The sequence below is a fragment of the Cydia splendana genome, chromosome 1 (genome assembly GCF_910591565.1).
Source record: "Cydia splendana chromosome 1, ilCydSple1.2, whole genome shotgun sequence".
Lineage (NCBI taxonomy): Eukaryota > Metazoa > Arthropoda > Insecta > Lepidoptera > Tortricidae > Cydia > Cydia splendana.
This window is the reverse complement of record NC_085960.1, coordinates 28255341-28270566: the sequence shown is the minus strand read 5'-3', so window position 1 is coordinate 28270566 and position 15226 is coordinate 28255341. Positions and strand designations below refer to the sequence as shown.

The 15226-nt window shown below is 41.4% G+C and overlaps 1 protein-coding gene across 1 annotated transcript in view; it reads left to right on the top strand.

The window, feature by feature from the left end:
* The window catches only part of LOC134798343 (lysosomal-trafficking regulator), a 48496-nt gene that overhangs the window by 8226 nt on the left and 25044 nt on the right, over positions 1 to 15226 (top strand). Inside the window, exons 6-18 of the mRNA XM_063770754.1 lie at positions 2565 to 2698; positions 3590 to 3673; positions 3865 to 6227; positions 7878 to 8053; positions 8518 to 8643; positions 9168 to 9258; positions 10035 to 10146; positions 11475 to 11659; positions 12157 to 12354; positions 13248 to 13358; positions 13816 to 13932; positions 14381 to 14512; positions 15046 to 15197. Coding sequence (XP_063626824.1) covers positions 2565 to 2698; positions 3590 to 3673; positions 3865 to 6227; positions 7878 to 8053; positions 8518 to 8643; positions 9168 to 9258; positions 10035 to 10146; positions 11475 to 11659; positions 12157 to 12354; positions 13248 to 13358; positions 13816 to 13932; positions 14381 to 14512; positions 15046 to 15197 — 3981 coding nt within the window. The remainder of the gene's footprint in view (positions 1 to 2564; positions 2699 to 3589; positions 3674 to 3864; positions 6228 to 7877; positions 8054 to 8517; positions 8644 to 9167; positions 9259 to 10034; positions 10147 to 11474; positions 11660 to 12156; positions 12355 to 13247; positions 13359 to 13815; positions 13933 to 14380; positions 14513 to 15045; positions 15198 to 15226) is intronic.

Below are 15226 nucleotides of genomic sequence, written 5' to 3'. Positions count from 1 at the left end.
ACTGGGCCGGTTTTGAACCCCCGACGCAAAAAGATGGGTGTTACGAGTATAAGTGTGACCGCTATCTGTGTGTATGTCTGTCTGTGTGTGGCACCGATGTACCGATGGATGTACCGATTTTTTTCGAGGTTTTCTAGCGGTGGTTCTAACTTTCTAAGTCATGTTTTATCAACATCTGTTCATCCGTTTCATTGCGTGGGGGGTTTTTAATTGTTTTGATTTAATCAATTATGGCTACCTTTATTTCGTTTACACCGTTAACATGATTCAGTACTTAAATAATAATTAGAAACCAAATAGATCGCTGTGTAAATCTTACTATTATATTATGTAATCGTTCTAATCTTATCATAACGTAAATAGTTCATATCTCGATGCATAACGCACTTCTCAATACAATGTGTGTTATGTGTAGGTACCTAACATAATAAACAAGTTATTATCGTTAGATAAGCACAGCTACTGGGTCGTCTGGATATTTGTAGGATACTAGGATTTATTTACTAGTGGCTCTGTGAGCTGTAGACCTCGCGAGCAGAGCTTTAAATTACATGGTGCTAAGAGCTTTAAATATAGTAAATAAAAAAAAACAATACGAAATTAAAGTGTAAAAAAATTAAAAAAGTTATATCCCAGCATACAAATACTGGGGATCGAACCCAGACTCTCTGTGCAAACAAAAAAAGCGAACGTTTACAAACTGAGCCAAATAGTTCTTAGATAAGCTGACGAAATTTAGCTACTCATTCTCAAGTTAAAATTAAATATCTCAATACCTCCGAAACCAGCGAAATAAATTTCTGAATTTTTGGCCATTTAATCTATAAACATATCTCAAAAAGAAAAAACTCTTATGATATCGATACGACTATTTGTTTAGGCGCGAGGTATCACGACTCCGCCATTTTTAAAAATTTCAAAAAACTGGATTGACATAAAAAAAATATTTAATCATAGATTCTGGTCACAAAATTTCACGAGAATGGGTTGAGAATTGTGACCTGTAGAGGAAAACATCCGGACGGACATACGAAAGCAAAATGCCCGAGTCAAAACGTAGACCTTCGCTACGCTTCGGTCAACTACATATAATTTTTCATAGAAGCTTGATATGTATTGTGGTTGTCGTTTGAGTAAAAGTTGAAATATAGCATTTTTATGGAAATAGTATCTCTGACTAGCCCCAACCAAGGGCCTCGCCAGGGGGGAGCTGCCATCCCCTTGAGAATAAAATTTGTAAATAAATGTATGTCCCTTCCCCTCCCCTCCACCATTGGCCATAGCAACTACGAGCTCTTTCCGGTGCACGAGTACTTGATGCATCAGAAACCTATAGACTAGTTCAACGCACTATAACTACATTATATTACTTCATAATGGGTGCTTCATATGTCTGGGTAAGTGTAATAACAAGTCACGTGACTCTATTGATTATGACCCTTGTTTATTAGGAGAGCTTGTTAACATTATCTTAAATTGTGTCTGTTTGAATTATATCTAGGTATGACTAATAAATACGGCTCCACCCATTTATATTTGAAATCTAGGTTATATCTAAATGGATTAGGATTGTTATTATATTACAGAATTATACGATAAAACACATGAATGAGCTAATACATTCTAGGTATAAAAATTGTGTTGGAATTCTGAGAATAGTAACTGTGATTTGTCAAGTTATGAGTATGAGTAATTTAAAAAATAAAGAAATCTAAATGCCCCATTAAATAAATTTAGTAAGTGTAACCTAATTGTGGTAATATGTATATATTTTGTATACCGTCACGTCTAGTTTATAATACTTATCTTTATCTAGCTCTCATATTGTTTATGAGTACTATTTTAATACATAAAATTTTAAATAGAGTAGGTACCTAATAAAAGTGCCGTATTTAATTTTCCGATATGGAGGCAAGCCAACGAATTATGAAAGTTCGCGGGCAAATAAAAAAAATCTCATTACTTACTTACTCAATTACATCTTTAGTAGTTATTAAAATAAACCTAATGTCCAAAAAGCAAACGGTATCAAATATACCCGTCGCGATGTAAAGCAAGTTGTCGCATTACTTGATCGTGAATAGTATTTTGTCTAAACAGGTTTTTCTTGAACACTTCCTAATGATAATGTATTCGTCGAAAAAGTTATTTTAGGAATGTGGATCATTATATTAATTATAACCAGATAACTAAGCGCCACTTGCACCATCCCACTACTCCGGGGTTAAGCGGTTAAACCGGTAACCCAGTGTCAAATGGTACTGGTAACCATGGTAACTCCAGGTTTAACCGCAAAGCCCCGGGTTAGTGAAATAGTGCAAGTGGGTCTAAGAATATGAAATCTCGTTTGGGTGATTATTTCACGGCTTGCACTTGATGTCGGTAAATATTGCTCTTATGGCCACTTGCATCGTCTCTCTAACCCGGGGTTAGCCGGTTAAACCTGGAGTTACCATGGTTACCAGTACAATTTGACACCGGGTTAACGGTTTAACCGCTTAACCCCGGGTTAGTGGGATGGTGCAAGTGACGCTTAGTGCTACAAATAATTAATGTTAATACAGGGCCTCTCATGCTGTCGCCAACTGAGCTCCGTCCTTATCTGGCTGTTCGGCGAGCTGAGCGCGGGCGCGTCCACTCCGGCGCAGCCGCGCCCGCGCGCCCGAAGAGCGCCCATACACCAACTATTTTCCAATAGGTGAGCCATCTAACCACGGGGCCTAGCCAAGCTGACAATCGTTCATCGACGAACGCCAAAGGAAAACAAAAAAAATGTACTCTCATATTTAGTATACAATACAATAGTATACATATCGTGTAGGTGAGCAATTCTCAAAAAGTTTGTACATTTCGATCACATCTTAGATTTCTATAAAAATTGGTATGCTGGTAAAGTACATGAAGCTGAACAACTTCCACCATATTTCCCAAAATGTCCCAGAAGGTTTCTAAGAAACATTCCTTTTTTGTTACCAAATGTGTAATCTGGTAACAAAACAGGAAAGTTTTATAATAACTTTCTGGGATTAACACTTTCGCAACCGGGCAAAAAACGGCGCACTACCCCAGAAACCGGTCGCCTGTATCTGCGTACAAAACAACCCGCTGGGCGGGTTGTCCGGCATCTGAGTAAAGTTTACGAGTGCCCGAGAGTCGGGTACGCGGTGTCGAATGTGTTAATTCTTTAACATAACGGGACATGGGACATTTTGGGAAATATGGTGGAAGTTGTTCAGCTTCATGTACTTTACCAGCATACCAATTTTTATAGAAATCTAAGATGTGATTGAAATGTACAAACTTTTTGAGAATTGCTCAGGTATGCATATCGTGTAGGTACTAAATGAATACCGTGGGCTTGAAGTCTCTCGAGTGCCATGTCTTCTCTTGGGAAATGTTTAACGATGAATGGCGCTTCTAATAATATTCGGTAATAAATAATATATTATTAAATTGTAGAACGGGACTAAAGTTTTAAGATTTACCTCCGACGTTTCGAGGACGGCGTTGTCCCCGTGGTCTCGGAGAAGACTGGCTAAAGTTGACATCAACAAATAACATCAATAGATAATATAGCATTTTGTTACAGGATATGGTCCAAACAAAAGCCTGCTGGCAGTCCGGCATCAAAAATCAACAACACTACAGTATCCGAACGGAGTACGACGGGACGGTAATTGCATTACAATTTCAGATTGATGGTATTTTTGATGGTCCGCAATGTAGGAAAATCCAAAATGTCTTTGTTTCTTTATACATTCTATTTAAAATGCGATTCTTTTCAGTCTTCTAAATTATTTACTTGTAGGATCAATCATGTAATAACAATACAATAACTTAAAACCGTCTTTTATGTTATCATAGATCGAGACACGTAAGCCAAAGTAAAGACGCCGATGTCAAAACGAAAAGGAAGACGCTTAAGCAAGAACTTTCTTCCGAGTCTGCTGACTCCAACGACGACTTGCAAGTTCTAAACCGATCGCTCGCCATCAAAGTTTCATCCCCCGACGATTTCGAGTACTTCAACTCGCCCCTAAAGTCTTCCAATGAGTACGCCAATGAACTTTACAGTGACCCTTTTCATTCGCCAAAGAAAACAAAACCAAAACCGGATGATTATATGAGCGAAAAGCATAGAGAGGTTATCAATTCTGAGATATCCGCGTTTGAATTCATCCTCATGATCACGGATTTACTACAGGAACTGTGTAAAGCCGAAAGCAGCTTGTCGGGTTCAGAAGGTTCACAAATATCAATGCAGTGTATAAATTTCTCATTAAAAAACCTATGCTCTCTACAGTTTGGTTCGCTGCCCGCTTGTTCTAAGAGTGCGGACGAAGTCTCCCACATAAAAGTCGCCCTAACAGAACTACTAATAGTCTCTTTAGACAAAGTTCTCATCCGGTCCGACCTGTGTGCCAAACTAATAAACAATGGCATACTACCGATGCTGCTAAGAATATTAGAGGACGTAATCTGCAAATCTAGCTCTAAGTACCAGAAGAAGTCTGATCAGAATCTCGCCTATGATACTTTAACAGAGGCTCAGTCTGACGATATGCTCAGATTCGTTTTCGGCATAGCGTATTCTATCACAGCTTTCTTCCACTGTCTTCTTATGCAGTGTCGCACCCTGGACAATTTAAGGGAATTCACCGACCAGTTCAAGTTGTACGGGGAGTGTCTAAAAGGCGGTCTACTCAGAGAATGCGTCGAGTTGATGATCAGGATACGAGGCGTCGATTACGATGAGGCCGTCACGCTTATAAAGAAACTGTTAGAGTCCGTCGGGAAGCTAATAAACGGAATGAAGAGGGTGCGGAGTGAGGTTGTGCATTCTGCAGCTTGCCCCCGTACTAGACATAAGGTCTGCCGTGCGCGGGTCGCGGCGGGCATGCATCACCACCATGACATTCTAGGCGAGGCCAGCACAGATCTTCCCTTATCGTCCACTTGTTGCGTATCAATTCTATACGGTACACTGGCTTGCTTGTTAACGGACGAGGAAGTATCAGCTCAGGCCCCGCTCAGACATAAATTACTGCGTGTTATGTTAAACTCTGGCGTCTGCTGTTGCTTTTCCCCTGGCCTGCTAATGGAAAATATTGTCCGATTGATGTTAACGCACGACTCCGTCGCTTCGAAATGTCTCCAAGTTTTAGAACATACTGTGTACGGGGATTTGGGAGCGAGCGTGCTGATACCGAAGGTCACAGATCAGCTCCCTTGTTCTATTTGCGAGCCGAGCGATGACAAAAGGCTCGCCAAGAAACACTGCCTCTACTCCGTTAGCCCGGTCGATCGAAAGAGTATATGGTCATTCTTGATCCACTATAACTCATTACTACAACTGGATAATCATAATAATGTGTTGCATGCGACTGTGTCCCATTTGCTTCGAGTGACACCAAAGTGTCGGTTAGAAATGAAGCACGAGTTACTCTTCAGCGTGATATACCCGACTTTCATAGTCGCCAAACATAGATACATTATTAGAATGGAGGACTCGGCCTATTTCCTGACCGTATCATGTCTAAATATATTTTCCAGTTTACTAAACACGGTGTCTTTTGCCGATCAGTTCATTCAAAAAGGTGGCCTTAGCTACGTACTGGAACTCGTCTCCCTACCAGAATTCTCAAACCAGTGTTGTTCCATACTCGAAATAGCTATTACCGTTGAAATATTCAAATTGATCAAAGAGAATACAAACACGACTTATTATAGAGACATGAGCTCTCTAGCATCTATCCAAATGCTATTCAAGTCTCTGTCAGAAACTACCCAGAGATGCTTCAAAATCTACCGGCTTAAACTTCCGGAAGAAAAATTCAACGAGCTTTCTGACGTCGCGGAGGAAAAGAAACAGCTATCATTCAAAGAGAAACGCCGTGACTCGTCGCAAACAAGAAAAGTGTCGATCTCTATGCCGAAAGCGATAAAAACGAACTTTGCTGCGGGTGAGAACGTGATAGAAGAATCTATAGACGACTACTTAGAGGCTTTGAAAAGTGCATGGACTTTCTGGAAATCATGCGCGGCACTGTGTCTTTATAGTCCCGTGTTCAGACAATACGTGGTTGACGAGGACGTGTTCTTGGACAGTTTTGCGCTGCTGCGAGTGTTATTGTATTTCGTGAGTAACTGCGAGATCGCGCCGGCGGAGATGAGACTGCTCATTAAGATCGTGGAGGCCTTGCTGACGGTACAATTTGCCGTTTCAGGTGAGTTATCAACTGAAATTTGAACCTTTAGTGTAGGAAATAGAGTTGATTTTGTTTTGTTTTTAAATTGAACGAAACAAAACAAATGCAACGCTGTTCTAATTCAACAAGATTTAAATTTAGTCGAACTGAATAAGAATTACATACTAGGACCCTAAGCTAAGCCTAAAAACGGAAATAAGAAACGTCATCCTGGTAATAAGAGTACAACGTGGGATAGGTCACAATTGTGACCTTTATTGATAAAATCAGTGTGATACTTCTAAGAAGAAACTAAAAATTATCCTAAAAAGGACTTGTCTGAAAATGCTACATATATGTTAGTTAGTTGCTCTTCGCGGTTTTATTGTAGGTAATATATGTCTATTAGACAATGTGTATATTTGACACCTTATCGGCCACACTTTTATTAATTTCTTTGATTGACTGAGTGAAGTAATTACATTTGTCATTAATAACTTATAGACACGATAGCAGCGTTCGAAAACAGTCGTGGTTTCCGTATTTTATCTGTTTATTTCTATTCTCGAAATTGGTCGCGCCTCCAATATTTGTAAGTTTTATTTATTTATTACAAACGAGAGAAAACCTCAGGGTACTACATACACTACACCTAGTCTAAATTCTACTGTTAAGGCCCAAATTTCTGATGTTCTTTATTAAAAAGCCTATCATTATTATGATAAGTCTCATATGTTGTATTTCTAAATTATACTCATATGCATATCGAACATTATTAAAAATACGAACCTTAATTAACTGGAACATAACATATTGAAAGCCACAAAGAAGCACACAATACAATACACCTATCATTTGCGCATCTGTGCCTAGGCCCCGTTAAAAGCCGTTATTAAATGATTGGTCAATTTGTATCAAATGTTTCGTTGCGGGCCGAAACCACAGACGGAACATTCCACACGACACGTGGTTAGATAATACGGCACGGTAACTTTATATTGGCAAAACCTACCTATACTATTGCTAATGTACCTACAACGGAAAACTAAAGTGGACTCTTATGTTAAAGGAAAGGTTCGTTTGGTAGCGGCATTTTTTTTTTAACTTATTGAATTCAAAGTAGACAACGTTTTAGATACAGGGTTTAAGAAGACTTTTAAATGGTCTGTTTTAGGGCTTTACAAATTACGTTGCTCAAGTAATTAACAAGCAGTACAGCGTAGCGGTGGTAAAGTATACAGTCTATAAGTATCTCTAGTGCAGCTAAGGTCGCGCGTCGCGTTCGATTCTTCTGTGTCACTGCGCACGGTACATTAGAGGCTGCAGGATTCTATTACCGAGGGTCACCTGAATAATACCTCAACAATTGCGTATGTTGTTTAGCTAGGAGGACACGCAACTGTACCAGTTTCTTGCGAGTTCAACTGAACGATTCCAATCGACCGGACCGGGCAACTAAGAGCCGGAGCGAGTCTTACATAGACATCTGTCTAAGATATTTGAAAATTACATACGGTTGTTAAAGGTAATAGTATTTAAATGAGACACAGCTTATAGCATCTGGTTGACTCCTAGGGAAATCTCTCGCTGATTCACCCCATCCCGGTCGATGTAAATCGTATGTGTAATACCAGGTGTGTAATAACTGTAATACCAGGACATATTCAATATCCACAGTGAACATTTCAGACGTAACATCCGACCGTTCAAAAGACGTCAGCTGCGCTGTGGTCCGAGCGGCGCTGCACAACGCGGGTACTGACGGTAGCGCGGCGTTGCGAGCGCTGTGTGAGGCGCTAGTGCGCGTCGCTATTGCTGAACCAAGCGCTGCGCACGCCATGCCGCCACCTCCACCGCAAGCAAAGGTATGTAGTGACATTTGCGAGACTATCCCGTAAGCTACGCGGTATTCAAGCGGTAGTGAACAACGCGAGTGCCGACGGAAGCGCGGAGCTACGACCGCTATGCGCGGTGGCTGAGCCTAGCGCTGCGCACGCCATGCCGCCGCCTCCACCGCAATCAAAGGTATGTAGTGACATTTGCGAGACTATCCCGTAAGCTACCGGCACTCGCAACGCGACGCGACGATGGCTGAGCCTAGCTGCTCAGCTGCGCTGCTTGCACGACTATGCCATAGATGCTGCGCGGTAGGTCGAGCGTCCCTGAATAACGCGGGCACTAACAGAAGAGTGGCACTGCGAGCGCTGAAAACCTCACTTACCTACTGGCTATTATTATCATATCATTACCGTAATTCTGCTCTGTCCTGATAACTTATATTAATTTATTTAAACTGTATTTTACGTTATATTTCGTATTGGTTGATCAGGTGCCGCCCCTCCTTTGCCCCTCCGGCAGTAGCTCAGTGGAAGGCTCCTCTAGCGAGGAGAGCGTTGCAGTGCCCTACGCGTCCGACCACAGCGAGCCTTACAACCGCGCCGACGAGGGGTACGAGGTAACTTAACACCTTATTACATCACAACCAAGGCTCAAATTAGAACTGAATAGATCAAGAAGGCTGTCGTTTACTATTAAAATATACATCATTTGAAATTAGTCTATTTCACTCCTAATCAGAATATGCACTTTTCTTGAAGTTTTAACTTCTGCGTCCATTTATTGACACAAGCGTGATTCTAGGCCAGTCAAGTATTTGTAGCGGACATTCTGCCCTAAATGTAGGAGACAAAATTAATGCATTGAGTGATAAAGTCAAGCGGAATCGAACTTACGGAAAATAAATGTTAGAAATATGTATATGTGATATACGAAACCCTCAGGGCGCGAGTCCGAATCGCACTTGGTCAGTTTTTAAGAGTAACGTAGGAAACATTGACATGGAAACTAACAGTTATTGAGAGTTGATTGACCCTTCTATATAGATGATAATGCATGTCGATGTAGCAATGTTCGACGAGGGTTTCTTACGTAGTAAGCACGTACGAGTGAGAGTATATTTTAAAGCATATTGGTTTCCAGGCGGACGTGGAAATAGGCAAATATGACCCGCTATCAACGTACAAATCACGCAAGGTGTCCGAATCGTTGTCTTCTTTGAGCAGCCCTACTGGTGAGTATTCTATTCTGCATTTTCTAATGTAAACATTTGATTATGTTTAATTTTAAAAGATATGCCTAGTTCATATATATGTTCCATTTACCCGAGTTGGTACAGCCAAAAGGGGAAAGGAAACGATTTTAACAGTCTATGTATACCGGGTGTGGCCTGTAATATGAGCAAAAAATTAAACTGTAGGCTGTACTCCTCATACTGACCAACATTTGTTCAGCGACTTTTAAAAAGAACTTGTGGTTTGATTTTTAATACACTTTAAAGTTTATTCTAAGACGCAATGTATTGCGAATTTTGTTAAATTTAAGGCGTGACAAGCAACGTCAATCACAGTGATAATGGCGTGGCGATGGCGTCCATTGAAGATAATATTTATTTTGTATGAAAAATAGGGAGTCTAAATACTTCATAATTTTTAAAAGTTGTTGAATAAAAGTGACACCGTTTGAGGAGTACAATCTATGTTTTAATTATTTGCTCGTGTTACAGGCCACACCCGGTATAAATGTGTGAGGGGTACCGAAGCATCAAAACTGAGCCGATTTTTATGAATATTTTATTTATTCGTCTTACTTCTACAGTTGCTCAAAAAGGGCTACTTTACGTGGCTGTTTAGCGTTCGTTTTTGCAAACTTATCCCGCTTTTATGTACCTACATGTTCCGTGTCTTTTATGCGCTTACGGCTCATAAAAGACATCTCGGGGATAGCACTTAACACACTTGCAATAAAATGTACAATAATAGTTTAAATGTTTACATTTGCGTTCCTTAGGTACAGAGCCTGCTTTGGGACCAGCATGCTTTCAGTACGCGGAAAGCGGGCGGCTAGCGCACCCCGAGCTATGCGTTATCGTGCTAGACATACTCACAGACCTAATACACAAGTAAGTATTCATTTTTTAACATCCATGTATTGTAATTTGCGTAAATCACTGTTCAGCACCAGTTGATGGAGAAATGAAAATTACCGTCCAGTCAGAATTTTTAGGGTGATGTCCGAACGTCATGAACGATGACAAAAGTCAGGATATTTCCTTTTTTCATATGACAACCCTACATAAGTACACACATAGAAGCTTCCGTACGATTACCAGTTCGCCGGACGATATCAGCCTGTCAGTTAAACGCCAAATTAGACAGCTCCGAACAACTGACAGACTGATATCGTCCGGCGAACTGGTAATCTGTGGGCCCCTTTAGTATGGGAGCGCGACCGCTTATTACAGTTGCGTCACATTTACGCACTATACTTTTCTAAATTATACCATATTTACAGAAATTGGGTTCTAGGTGCGAACATGTCCTTTTATACTGTAAGTAGAGAAAGGATGTAACAGAAGGTCCTGCCTGCGCCGTAGTATTTTACAAGTAAAGTTGCATCTATTTGTACTTGCACTCTCTGGCGTCAAATAGAGGATTAAGGGCTTTGATTTTGAATGGGTTACATTATGTCTTATTGATTTTAATTGCAGTTGCACTCAAAACCCAATTCCGTTATTGGTTTGTTTACAGACAACTTATATGTACTTAATTCACTCGCGTACTGTTGTTTTGCAATAACGATATAATATACTTATAGGATTATCTTAAAACCTAACGAGTTATCTCTACATAAGTTACAATGTAGTAATGAGATTATCTTAGTTGTTCGAGTTCACCTTGCGACTGTACCGTTTTTTCTTCGAAGCCGTATTACTGCTTCACCTAATTATTATTAAACACTAGTAGTAAAAGTCAATTTGGTTTGCCCAAATAGTTTAACATTTTAGTAATAAGGTGTGTGCTGTTTGGTGTTGTAAACTATGTTGTCGCGTGATTTTAATGACGGAATGTTACTATTTTGTGGTGATACATTTTTTCATTGTAATCCTAACACGGTATATGTAGTAGGTAAATGTGAAGTAAATGGGAGTAAACTTCAATGTTAAGAATTATGTGTCTTGTCGACATCACTGATGAAATAATTAAATCGATTAAACTAAATGGATGCCAAGTTTTGTAGATCATGAAATCACTAAGAATAAATTGCCTACTTGGCTAGGGCGTTCAGGCCAAGAATAAGAGAACATTGGCATGTTAACAATTACATTACGGGTTTTGATCGGTCGGTTGAATTGGACGTAATCAACAGTCCGCAATGTCACTAAAATCGCATGTGACTTCGCGCGCCGTCTAAATCAGCCCTTATTCAGAGAAAAATTGTGTGTTATAGACTAGTATCGGAACCCGACGGGCAAGATGGCGCGCGATTGTCGGGCGCGTCGTTAGCGCGCGCGTGTTGCACTCGCCTCGCCGCCGCGCTGGGCCGCGCGCGGGCGCCGCCGCCGCCGCTGCTGGGCCGGCTGCTGGGGCCCAAGACCGCCGCCTTATTGGAGTTGAGGGATCCTGATCTTGCAGGTTAGCAACAGCTATATTAGACATTATCCACGCCCGGTGGGCAGCTAGTTGCACGCACCACGCCGAGCTGGGTCGAACTCACCGCCGTTATTAAGTTGGCTGCTGGTTAACATATTATGACATGGAACAAAACGACCCCAACCTCACATAACATTTTATGATAATCCTCTTAGAATTTAATTTCAAGAATCTGACTTGGGATGGTTGTTACCGATTTTTGCCATATACCTAGAGGCGTAGGCTCTTTTCGAGCGATGGCGCCATACCTTTGGCCTAGTCTCGAGTCGATGGCGATACTTTTTGATATTTAACAAATTTAACACATTATATCAGTGAAAGAATAAGGATCAAAGTCAAATGGCGTTCTAAAAATTTTAATCATTTGTGTCGAAAGATGGCAGTAAATGTACCGACTACATAATTTACTTTGACAATCCGCCTCTATTTCAAATTTTCATTGCTACCTAAACTTATACACAAAATTTATTTGCCCACAGATCTTCAACGCAGCATCTTAGAGCTAATCCACGTGGTGGCCATGCGGTCGATAAGCGCCTCTGAGCTGGCGCTGCTGCTGCGGCTGTGCGCACGGCGGGCGGCGCTGCCGGCGCTATTACCAGCGCTGCTTCGGCTGGCCGGGGACGCGGAGCCCGCGCCGCTTGCCGTGCTCGCCTTCCCTGTCACACAGTTTACAGGTGAGAGCTAAGGGCCACCCCACATTTAGCGTCTTTCGAGCGTCGGCGTCTGGTCAGCGCTATGGAAAATGACGTCGCTGCGCAGTTGCGTCGACGTTGCGTCGAGCAGCGGCCATAGAGTTGTAGACGCCGACGCACGAAAGACGCTAAATGTGGGGTGGCCCTAAGTCGAACGAATCGTCCTTTAGATGTCGCTGTACTGACCGAGGCGTCTTATACAACGCGCTATGCGTCGACGTAGAAAACATTTGTTTCGGGACGTCATAGCGACTCCGATCTGTATATGTGTAAATGATATACTTGGTCAAGCAAATCTTGTCAGTAGCAAAAGGCGGCAAATTTGAAAAATCGAAGGTTAGCAACACTGTGTTAGAATAATTCCAAAATCGCGTGTCATCTGTGTTTTATCTGTGGAATGTGGATCGTGAATGACGGCTATCATGCTTGTTTACATTCTGAATCGTTGCTATTTCAAGAGTTATTGCTGCTGTCACCATTAAATACCAATATATTAAAAAAAATTGTGCATGAACTTAAGCAAAGTCAAGGTGCCTCCAATGTACAACCATGCTCGTTGATCGTAAATATTTGTGAAATTTGAGGTTTTGATAATTACATGTTTTGGTTCGATGTACATCGCTGCTTTACTTGACGCAATACTGCTCTTTGAGTGTTATCCTACTTTACTTTGTTGTATTATGTCAATAATGATGCTGACAAATTGCTACTGACATAATTTGCTTGACAGACTATAACTAGCCAGCGGAATTCCAGTGTAAGTCATTTCTGAGTCGCACTTTTTTCTGACTTTGTGTGCCTAAGGCATCAAGTGAAATTCTGAACACCGTATTGGTAATGGTTAGACAGATATATTACAAGTTTTTGTTAAACAGATGCCGGGCCCCTGGGGCGGAAGGACGGCTTCGAGGACGTGAGCGCGCCGGCACACTGTGCACACGCAGAGGCGGCGGCGCGGGGGCTCCGAGAGGCCCATCTGAAGGCCGGTTAGTACAAATGTATGCAGTATCCCGAGAACGTCGTGTCGGGTTTGAGGATGTAATCACCGTTTGAGGAAAGAAGCAGGGTAAACGCCGGTCAATACAAACAGACGCAGTTACAATATTATAATTATGCACGTAGAAATAACTAGTGATCGGCAATGTAATTGTAGTAAAAGACAATAATTTTTATCTTATGAAATGTTTTTAGTAGGTAATTGTATTTCAAAACTACTTAAATACCTTTTTTGTAAAAAAAAAACAATCCGGATTGCGGGCTTGCCGCCGTATCCATACAAAACATTGACCAAATGTGACGTTCCATGGAAAAAGGTACCTTATGGCGGCCGGCGCTTACGTCGCATGGCGCCGCAATAATATTGGAGCGGCGCTAATAATAGCGTAAGCGCCAACCCCCATAAGGTACCTTTACCCGTGGGACGTCACAAATCGTGTATACCAGGTTTGAACTCGGCTTGGGCGCTGCACGCTATGCGCTGCGGCGCGGAGGGCGCGGGCTGGGCGCCGTGGCTGCAGGGCTTCGCTCTCACTACCTGGCTACGTCGCACGACGCCCAACGGTACTGTATCCATTCAATAAATCTCTTAAATGTTTATTCTGCCATCTGCCAAACACAAATTAATTTGAAAATGGAAGCATCTCAAAAAAAATAGGTACATATTTGCATTACATCTTCATTTGAAATACCGCTAATTGGCTTAGCTAAAATACGCTGAAAAAAGGAGCATCAGTTTTGGCGGTATCATTTATATGAAAACAGAACGAGTGACGTCACAGTCAAATCACTTACTTTTTTTTATTTCCGATTTTTTACATAGTAGAAATTGTGTCAATGAATAATTGCGGTCTATGTTTTTCTAATAATTTTCTAGTGCTTTATTTCGTGCATGGTGTGAAATAAGGCAATATCCCTCTTCTGAAAGGCCAACCTACATGTATCTACCTGCCATAATGGTAACCGGTTAAAATTCTTAATTAAACATTATAATAGGTATTATTTTTTACAGAACCAGCGAATGAATGGAAGGGCTCGGAGCGTTCACTCGACGCGATGGATGAGGACATAAACTCGGAACTACACGTGCTGACTATTGGACACGACTCGCTCCTGCTCGAGCTTTGGCTGCACACAGACTCCGGTGAGTACCCGCTTTCATTGTATCATAAAAAATAAGTAAATAAATAATTATTGGACATGTATTCTTACACAAATTGACTGTTTGTTTGTTTTATAGTAACTTTAATTTTTAACAAGCAGAAACGTCTGCTAACGGTGCTACTAAGCTTAGAATAAATTTAAAAGTGGAAAAATTACTGTCTTGGGTGAGACTTGAACTCACGGCCTCTGGATCGATACTCCAGCGCTCTGCCATCTGAGCCACCAAGACCACCATATTACGGGTCAAGGGGACCCTAGCGACATCTACCTTAAGAGTGTTACACTTCTTAAACGGCTACCGGAGTTCCAAGTTACATTGGAAATTCACCAGTTACGATGTGCTACCCATACTAATTTTAATTATGGTGGAAAGATTTGCTGGCTATGAAAATTAATGAGGTCTTGGTGGCTCAGATGGCGCTGGAGTATCGATCCAGAGGCCGTGAGTTCAAGTCTCACCCAAGACAGTAATTTTTCCACTTTTAAATTTATAGTAACTTGTTATATATTCAGGTGCGTTCACACTACGCCTTTCGCGCCCCGAAATATCATGCTACAAAGTGCTAAGTGAAACCCGCGTGGACGCAGCACTACCACCCGCGCAGTGGTGCTGCGTAGCCCTTAACGTTAAGGAGGTCGTGCATAAGCGAAAAATACACATACAGGTTAGTCAAGGAATGATTTAATTAGCAGC